The sequence below is a fragment of the Penaeus japonicus genome, unplaced genomic scaffold (assembly GCF_977035675.1).
Source record: "Penaeus japonicus unplaced genomic scaffold, GWHDUDI00000001_assembly GWHDUDI00000033, whole genome shotgun sequence".
NCBI lineage: Eukaryota > Metazoa > Arthropoda > Malacostraca > Decapoda > Penaeidae > Penaeus > Penaeus japonicus.
Window position 1 is genome coordinate 4,469,211 of NW_028234435.1, and position 10,000 is coordinate 4,479,210.

The 10,000-nt window shown below is 53.6% G+C and overlaps 1 protein-coding gene across 5 annotated transcripts in view; it reads right to left on the reverse strand.

Annotated features, from left to right (window-relative positions):
- The window catches only part of LOC122257129 (uncharacterized), a 107,837-nt gene that overhangs the window by 675 nt on the left and 97,162 nt on the right, over positions 1-10,000 (reverse strand). For all 5 annotated transcript variants that reach the window (XM_043022205.2, XM_086556792.1, XM_086556791.1 and 2 more), the window contains 3 exons: positions 6,191-7,446; positions 1,051-1,264; positions 1-894 (listed from right to left, as the gene is read on the reverse strand). The exon at positions 1-894 is cut by the window's left edge and continues 675 nt beyond it. In XM_043022205.2, coding sequence (XP_042878139.2) covers positions 749-894; positions 1,051-1,264; positions 6,191-7,446 — 1,616 coding nt within the window. In that variant the 3' untranslated portion in view covers positions 1-748. The remainder of the gene's footprint in view (positions 895-1,050; positions 1,265-6,190; positions 7,447-10,000) is intronic.

A 10,000-nucleotide genomic window follows, 5' to 3' on the forward strand; every position in this document is an offset into this window, starting at 1 on the left:
AACGAGACGACCGAGAAGGAAAAATCATAAATATTCTTAAGTGACTAACAAAGTAATAAGTATAGAACGAATGAAAACCAATCAGCCAAAAGCCGATCTTCTAATGAGCACGAGATCCACGCTTCGATTCGAGCCAGAACCGCCATCAGGCGCACGAAGCACCGACGCTCGCTTTGGCTCCAACAGAAACGACGAACAAGCTTGTTTTACTTAGTCAGTGTTCCTCTGCTGTACATATTCTCTTAAATATTCTTCTCGTTTGCAAACTCCAAAGTCGCCTACGCGTTTCTGAAACACAGCTTTCCAGCGGAATGGTTCCCAACAACACCATCCGCGCCGAAGCTCGGACTGCACCGCGAACTTGGCACTCAGGATGAAAGTTTGATTTCTCGTTTGTTACTCGGACCCTTATGCTCTTCCAGCATATCCCTAGATCCCCACTGCTGATGGGTTTGTGATATCACCAAAGTGCACACGCCAGCATGTTGTCGTCGGGCAATACCAAGAGGACGAGAACTACCATCAGATAGCACCAGAGACGGACCGCACACAGACAGGAACTGCCGCCGCTGCCATGGTCATGGAAGCAGCAGTTCCGCCTGCTGGACAGACAGTGACCCGCCACAGGAGGACACGAGTTGATGCTCGATCACTGCCACAACATGCGCCTCAGTAAATCGCAGCTGAAGGGCGCCGTCACGGCTGGAGGAAGACACGTTCACTGCTGAAGAGACGTCTTCCCTACAGTTCACTGATGGGCGACGGCCTTCTTCTTTCGTCTGCGGCCGATGTGCAGCACCACCTTGCCCTGCTTGATCTCCTTGAAGGCCAGAATGGCCTCCTTGTGGGAGCTGCCGTGCAGGGGCTTGCCGTTGATTGCCAGGATCTCGTCACCTAAGGGGCAGAAACACGTCATTAACAAACCTTAAGGACTCACCACAAACACCATTATCTAAAACGAAATGCACTGCAAGTATCTACCGTGTTATTTTCATGGCTAATCTCAACGCATATTTGAAGAGCCAGCCCTCGTCTGGCGGCGAGACTCACCTTCCTGCAGAGCGCCTGAGGAGGCGGCTTGCCCCTGTGGGAACACTGTTTTGACGAAGATGCCCATGGAGCCGCGCGGGGAGTCCGTACCCCCGACGATGCTGAAGCCCAGCGAGCGGTGCCCAGGCCCCTTCTCGAACACCACCGTCCGGATCTGGAACGTGACTTCCCTCTTCTGGCGAGGCAACGTGCAGAAGCTGGGCTGGCCGTCCACCTGGGAAAAGAAAGCAATTTGTTAATACAAAGGCCTTGCATATGCGCACATGTACTAACCGAGCAGCTGCCACCTGTACAGTGCGCAACCATTAATACTAATTACGAGCGACCATAAGCAAGTATACTGAGAAACATTTCAAGAGGAAATATACATGAGTGAGACCCGACTGCGCGAAACGCAAACATGATCACCAGAATGTGCGCCGTCTGTGCGAATCCGGAAGGCGCGGGCACGGCGCGGGCACGGCGCAGCAGCACAGGGGATCAGCACGAGTGTCGCTGCGCCGCGTCCTGGTCGTCCCGCCCTTAAGCGAGATCGTACAATGACGACTACCGTGCGAGGCGTCCACACTAACGGGGTTGCCGCGTGTCGACAGTCCCCGCGAGATCAACAACTTCCCGTAACCTCTGCCGCGCCTGGAGTCAACATCCAGGATCGCAATGACCAGACACGATGCTCATCAGCTGGCCCTCCGTCTTTAACGCCCTGCCATCTAGGGCGAGATTACTCTGCCTTCGCGATTATGGCCGAGAGCGGATGTCGTAATAGCCCTCCCCCGTGCTCTCGTGCCCTCGGGTCCCCCTCCCTCCCCCCGCGCCCCTCCACTGCCTCTTATTGTGGCTGTCCAACCCATCGTAAGGTCGGAGTGCTACATTGGTTTCTCCCCATTTTCCTTAGAGGCGGGGGCCCCCTCCCGCGTCACCGCACACAATAGCGAAGGTGGCAGTAAAGACAGGAAAGGAGACAATTCCCGGACACAACATTTTTCACAATTTACGTCTTCTCTGCTTTGTGTGAGGCCGCCGCTGCCGCCTCGGCTGACGCAGAGCAGCGCGGAGAAACTGCCGTCCGCTCCAGTTTCTCCCCCAGTGAGCGTAATCTCCCCAAATTACCGTCATTGCTATTGTTGAAAACACATAATGATGGAGCGGAAGAACAGCTTAAGACCCTCATCGGAGGCGGTTTAATATGCAAGAGAGAGAGAGAGAGAGAGAGAGAGAGAGAGAGAGAGAGAGAGAGAGAGAGAGAGAGAGAGAGAGAGAGACTGGAAGCGGGAAGCAGAGCGCGAATGGAAGAGACGCATCCCACGGGAACCTGCAAAGGCGACAGCTCCTGCTTGCTTGCATGCTTGCTTTCCTCATCGCCAAACCTGGACCCAAGAAAAGCAAGGGAGCAGCTCGTGTGTCACACAGAGACGTCACATAGCCGGGGACGCCCCAGCGAACCTGGAGGCGCCGCCCCTCTTGCCCTTTGACCTGCGTCTGGAGGGCATCGCGGTGGGCGGGGGTCACGTCCGACCCGCGCCCAGTAATGGTGGATTTCCTTTAAGGGATTTTTTTCTTCTAGAATCAACTCGAGTAACACCATTAAGGTCAATGTCAAACCAACATTTCCACCGGGAGAAAATTCCATCTCAATCCCTCCGTCGCTTCGCTCTTGGCAAAGAAAAAGTGGTTTCCTTCTCGCCGGGGAAGGAATGAAGCTTTCTCAGGCGACGCGGAGTCCTGACGAAGCCAGCGGCGAAGCTCTCATTAGCAGCGAAACGGAGCATCGAGAGAAGCCACAAATGGAATCATAAAATAGGAAATGATTAAAAAATATGTTGAAAGGAAAAGGCATAGGGAAAGAAGAATCACGTGTTAAGCATAACGATTCTTTACCACGGCGACGCACCCCCCTCCTCCCCTCCCCTCCCGGATCACCACCCACCCATATCAGAAGGACCTGAACGGCGCGCCGCCCAACAGGCCTGCATCGTCGAATCCGTGATCTCCTCGGGTACGGACGGGCGGCACTCGCTCGGGCGTGTCTGGAAGCCGCGGCGAGAGTGCATGCGCGGAGAGAGAGAACCAACTTCCTGGCCTCAACCTCGACCTCTGCGGCAGGGGTCGCGGGGGTCGCTTCCGTCCAATCAAATCAACAAGCAAAAGAGGTGGAGAGAAAATTACACCGCAACGCGCTTTTTTTTTTTTTGCGGCCGCCCATTACACTTGGTTAAGCTTTATCCTGCTCTCAGTGCGCCTCAATAACTTTATTTTTGCGATCATTTATTCATTGGCAGGCGGGTAGTTTTACTCTTGTGGTTTGGTACCACAATATAATATATTTCCTTCATGGCGAACCATATACATAGGACTTGTCGTTTTGTGCAATTTGGGACATATCATTATGTTCCCCTCATTAATGACTTCCCCCTTCACTCACAACGGTCGCAATAATTATGCAAACCTCATTAACTCATTCTTGGTGATAGACTCATGACCGTAACCACAGTCAAATATTACAGGCCATTCCAACCTCATGACCTGCGCTTGTGAAAAAGCTTGTTCTAGTGACCTGATTATGAGGAGGTAGTTTACCGCATAATGAACGTCGGAAAAGTCTCATGACCTGTCGCTGATAGCGGTGGATTTGTGGCCTTTTAAAGAACCTCGCCTCTTACTGAAATTAGTTTGTCGCACCCTTATCCTCCTTTTCTACAGTCTTTCTTGGCCTCTCCCTTCTCCCCCACCCTCCCTCCCACTCTCTCTCTGTCTGTCTTTCTCTGTCTCTCTCTCCCTCTCTCTCATTCTCTCTCTCCCTCTTTCTCTTTCTCTTTCTCTCTCTCTCATTCTCTCTTTTCCCTCTCTCTCTCTTTCATTCTCTCTTTTTTCCTCTCTCTCTCATTCTCTCTTTTTTCCTCTCTCTCATTCTCTCTTTTTTCCCCTCTCTCTCATTCTCTCTTTTTTCCTCTCTCTCTCATTCTCTCTTTTTCCCTCTCTCTCTCATTTTTTCTTTAACGCTGTCTCTCTCTTTCTCTTTCCTTGTCTGTCTGTTTACCTGTCTCTCTTTATGGCACAAATTTGTTTATCTCATCGCCCCACTCCGGGCGCTTCGTGGAATGGTCCTTGATTACGGCGCGGCGCCTGAGACGCCATTACCGAAAGTTTCCGAAGGTGAGCGTAATGCCTCCGGAAATGTTGTGTCACCGGATGTCACCTAATAAACAGGTAGGCCTACATTTCCCTTCTCGGCCTTATTAAGAGGGCACTAACGCGATTCGTCTTCTTGATCTTCTTCCATTTCCTTCTCTTATTCCCCCCTCTCTTCCCTCCCCCCTCCTACACCCTCCCCCCCCCCACGTCCCAACCCTATCTTCGTATCCCCTAGCCCCCCCCTACCCCCGCGCTTGTTATCTCACCTTGAGTGGAAAGAACGGTCGTGACCTCACACTCGGCGCACCGCACACAACATAAACTTCCGGTTGAACAAGTGTGTAAATAGATGTATGTCACTGCGTGTTTCATGAGGACGTTCTTAATATAAAACTTCTGCTACTTGATTGAATCATCATTGCCACACACCCATAGTTGCAACACATCCCTTACTAATGCAATCGATGTCCTCCTTCAGGTCGCCTTTCAAAACTAAACTCGACGGCACATCAGACTTTGCAATCCAAACTCATGAAAATCATCCATGCAGCCTGATACTCACTCTTTGAATTCTTTTCCGGGGCGCGACGCACTTCAGGCAGTCTTCAGAGTATGCCATACACGCCATGGGCACCGAGAAGGAGCAGGGGAAGGGGGAAGGGCTCCCGCGCGGCGCCGGCTCGCAGAGGCCGCTCACACTCAGTTCCTCCTCCTCGGGCACAACGGGGAGCCTCGGGGGCAGCATGATGGCGGGGCACATTTGGCGGCGAAAAGGGAACCGAAGTAGTCAACCGACGGGTATTTACGCCAAGGCGGCTCAAGGATAACAGACATCGCGAGAAGGATTGCTCCTGCTTTTATATCTTGGCCAGGATATGGCCTCGGTGCCATATCCTGTGACGTCAATTATCTACCGGAATTCTGTTCTGCCTGAGATTATGACGTACATGATATATACTTGCGAACGTTTAACGCCGTACGAGCTGACGCCCCTCTTAAGAAATGCAACTCGATCACGTTTATCAACGTACGCTCTACACTTGTGTGCACCGAAAGGATCCTCAAAAAAAAAAAAAGTGTGCATGACTCATGGCATGAACGTATAGATCGTTTGCAATTTCTTTGCAGCATAAACATGGGTGTATGCATACCGGGATGGTCTTTTGACAGTTAGCATTGCCAAGTGAACCACAATGGTACATTCTACGAGACAAAGAGCGGTAAATCCCCTGACCATACACAGTATCATCCTTTGCAGAACAACAACCGTAAATCCCCTGATCACATAAACAATATCTGACAGTAGAAGAACGGTAAAATCCCCGGTCACATAAACAAAACATTTTCCTTCAATCATATAAAGTTTCCCGTCATTCCCCTCCATCTTGTTCCCAAGTTCTGCAGGATGTTTGGATAAGACCTCTGACGTTCTCTCCGCCGCGCACACCAAAATAACTACATCCGATTCCTACTCTCTTTCCCTCGGATATTATGAGATGGCCCTTTCCTGTCGCCACTCTCCGCCCTTCCCCCCGCTGACTCAGGATTAGCTGTCCTTCCCTCGACCCTCCCGACAAAACACGACGGCGACGGACTAGCAGCTTCACGCGTCCGAATCGAATCATCATATACGGTCCAATGGCAGCTACTTAGTGGGTTACCATGGCAACAGATGAGATTCACCTTCGATGTCTCGAGTTCATAAAGTCTGTTCCTTAAATTTGATTGAAATTAAAAGAAGTCTTTTGATTTGGTCTTTATCAAATTATGTTGGGCGGTAACTGTCCTCTTATTGGGTAAATCTATTACATAACCATGTGTTTGTGAAGCCGATAGAGCTATCAAATCTAAATAAAATTGTATTTAGCCTATAGATCATGTCCCTTCGTTAACACTGGTGCATTAAGAGGTGAAATATGAGCTTAATTAGCTATTTCCTCACTGAATAATACAACCCATAACGAACGCACTTTTCACGAACAGCAAAGAACAAGACTCGTCAACTTACTTTGTCAGCGTCCTCGTCCTCGTGGCTGGAGGTAGACTTGTTGTGGTCACTGGTGGGCGTGAGGGGCGCTTTGGGTGGGCCGTCACCCGCCGAAGTGTCTAGCGAGCACTTGAGGCCCTGCAGCTTGAGTCTGTCCTCGACGTCGGAGGGGGACGTGGCGATACTCCTCAGGCCGGCCCTTCCGAGCGTCAGGGAGGTCGGGGTGGGCGGGGATCTGCGCCCCTGGTGCTTGTGGCGGTCGAGGGTGGTTGTGCGGTGGGCGGGGGAGTGGGAAGGCGAGTGGCTGGGCGAGTGGGCGGGTGTGTGGGCGGCAGGTCGGAGGTCCAGCGGGGGCGGCTCCTCCCAGATACACGAGTCCACACACGAGGAGATCCTCGCTCGTCCCCCGACCCTGGTGGCCACGCCTCCTCGCTGCGGCTGCGACTGCTGCGGCTTCTGCGGCGGCGTGGGCTTCTGGTAGCGTCGGGCGGCGCTCGAGGGCGTGGACGACAGGTGCAGGTCGCGCGTGTCCATCTTTATGACGTGGTCGGCGACAATCCTGGGCTGATGCAGGCCGGCCTGCGCGGGCTCCTGCAGGGGCTGCGAGGGGCTGTGGGGCTGCGTCTGAGGGGCGTAGGCGGAGGAGAGCGGCGTCGCGCAGCTGTGGTGGAACTCCCCTGGGGGAGAGGGGTCTCTGGGTGGGGGAGGGGGCACGCCGTCCCCCGGGTGGGGCGGGGGCGCGCCATCGTCGTGTCTGTCGCCGGAGGGGAAGGTGTCGCTGCAGGTCTCGCTAAAGGCCTCGTCGTGGCAGGAGGAGCCGCCCGTGCTGGACGCCGACGACGACGACTTGGTGGAGGGCGGCGAGAACGCCTCGTCGTTATCGCTCACCGTCACGCCCGAGTCCTGCTCGTCGTCGCGCTCGCCGCATCTTCGCGCCCACTCCAGCACCGCACGCGAGTCCACCCACTGGCGGTTGGGCGCCGCCCACTCATCGTCAGCGTCACACAGCGACATTGCTCGGGTCTGGCGCGACCGCCCTCGGCCAAGGCGAGATCTAAGGGCGTGAAGCGGGCCGTTGCTGCTATTGCTGCTACTGCTGGAGGTGTTGTGGGCGTGGTCGCGATGCCGCATCATGTGCACGCGGTCGCCGCCGCCCACAAGACCCTCGTGGTCGGGCGTGGGCGTGACCACGTGGCGGGCGGGGGAGCCGATGTTGCGCCATCGAGACACCAGCGACGACCACTGGCTTTCTACCCGCCGCCGGAACCGGGGAGACCCTGTGGGAGAGAGAGAAAAAACGTCAGGCGGGAAGGCCAGAGCGGGGAGGCGAGGACGGGGAGAGGAGGGCGCCAAGCCTTTGCACCGTGTCTTTCGGCGCCCTTGGGCTCTTCATCTCCACCAGAAATCATGCCAAAAGTAGCTGAAAAGTAGCTCAACCCGTGGCAGACTTCCGGCGAACTGGACTGGAAGAAGATAAACACCGATTAGCAATGGGGGCCCGAGGCAATGATCCCCGGGGATGGATATCATATGCATCATAGACAAGAGGAGTGTCAACAGCGCTTCGTCTAATGAGTGGAGCGCGCGAGTGAGTAAAGAGCCGGAAGGGCATGGCTGGCACTTAATGGATGTTGCTCTGTTGATAAGATCATGGTGCTGGGTACGTCGCGCTGTTCCTAGGCGTCCATCATACTCCTCATCTTCGAATCAAGTTAACTACGACCGAACTTGTACACTTATCATATCTTTATACTGGGGTTTATTAAGGAATTGAGCACACCCACACACGTAGGTGATTTGGACGCTCCAACATAATGGCGAGAGGAGTGGTGGATCTTCGAGAGGGGGGCGGGGGCGGGGGCGGGGGAGGTTAATGGAGAAGCTTCCGTCTGTTGGCGTTTTTTAGGGCAATGAGGTGAGGTCTTCCAGGATCTTGTGGTTGTACCTGCCCGCCGATAGTTATTCTGAAGCCCTAGTTGGTCTCAATCAGCTATTGTTGTCATTAATGTATTCAAGTCGTGAGCTAAAGCTAATTCAGAATTCTGGCTATTAAAACACGACTGCCACGACAGCGGCCGCAAACCGTGGCGGTGACTCACATGTATTCATAGTCGGAGGAGCCCCCCCCCTTCCCCTCTCCCCCAGGGGAAGGAAGCGACACTCCCACACTGACTATTTCCTGAAGCTAAGGTTGGGAGTAGGAACCTCATTGTTTGTGGCTTGAGTCGTTCCCATCCTGTGCAGCGCTCTCTCTCTCTCTCTCTCTCTCTCTCTCTCTCTCTCTCTCTCTCTCTCTCTCTCTCTCTCTCTCTCTCTCTCTCTCTCTCTCTATATATATATATATATATATATATATATATATATATCATACGCATTGTATGAGAAATTCCTCTCGTGCCGCGAAACAACGCTTCTCCTACGAGTCCCACCGAATCCACATCCTATTCCGTTCCTCACCAGTATCGCCATCCTTCGCTTCCACTCTCGCTCCACCATTTATCCTTCCATGCAGACCCGCAGGAACTGGGTAAATTCCCTCTTAATCCTCGTCCTTTGCAATCCGACCCCCCTCCCTCCCCAAGTGGGACTCGAGCCCTGTGTTCCTCCTTTCCTCCACGTGCACCGCCCGCTCATTAATATCCTGCTCCCCCCTCCCCCTCCCCATCTCCTTCCTTCATCATGCCATTCTCCTGCTTCTACCGTCGATTTTTTCAGGTTCCTGTTAGTGTCTGTTATACTCTTTTATGGCAGTTTTATCCTTGCTTACAAACAAACACACTAACAAACAAACATGAACGACAAGGCACGTGCTACTCTGTTGAGAGTTCTCGGCCCTCGGCACCAAGCGCGGGCGTGGTAACCCAGCAATACGTGTATGGGCGTGATAATGAAGTTCCTGGGAGGGAATGCGATCACAGCCACCCGCAGACGAGTATCAAATTTTCGGTTCGCTACCCGCACTCCTCTCCCCCTCCTCACCCCTACCCCCCACCCCGCATCCCGCCCGCCTCGCTGCACAACACTAGATACCAGACGATAATCTTCACCCCCTTAACTACCGCATCTCTTGGTGTGAAGTGTGTTGGAATAGGTGAATAAGTGCACATCGATGTAAGAAGAAAACATTTCGCGATAAAATATTTCGGGGACGAGCAAGAAGATGTTCAAGGAAAGACGGAAAAAATGTGAGAAAATTCAGGTGGTTCGCAGACTGAATGAAGAAGCTTGGAGAGCCAGAGAAGAGGAGCCACGGAGCCTCACTGTCGACGAGCTGACGCGACATACCGGCTAGACGGACGGGAGCAAAACAAGGAGACGAAAGCAAAGATACAGGAATCCCGAGCAACGAGAGGCGGGAGTGGAGGAAGATCTGGAGTCATGACTCGGGGAGCGGGAAACGCCGTCGCTTTCCACAAGGAGTGACTCCCTCGCATGCACGTGCAACATCGCGTCATGTCCCGTGAATGAGAAGATTATCACAGCGCACCCTTAAGCTCATGTGTCGCTCGCTCACCTACCTCTCTCCGCCGCACCTGCACCTTCCAACCCCCTTCATTTCCTACCAACACGCCCACACGCCACGAAGAGACACACGCCCAAGGCACCCACGCACGGCCGCCCATGTGTGGTCGACTAGAACGCCCATTGCGAAGTCACATCTGCCACTGCCACCCTCAGCCCCCCCCCTCCCCCGCCCGAAGGTGGAGGCAATTCGTGAAGTTTTGACTTTTGTCCGTCCAAGCAACGCCCTTCAACCCAGTAAGGAACAATACTCCCTCCCCTGCAATTAAGTCCCTCGTTTCGTGCAATTAACAGCCGCCATACTCATCA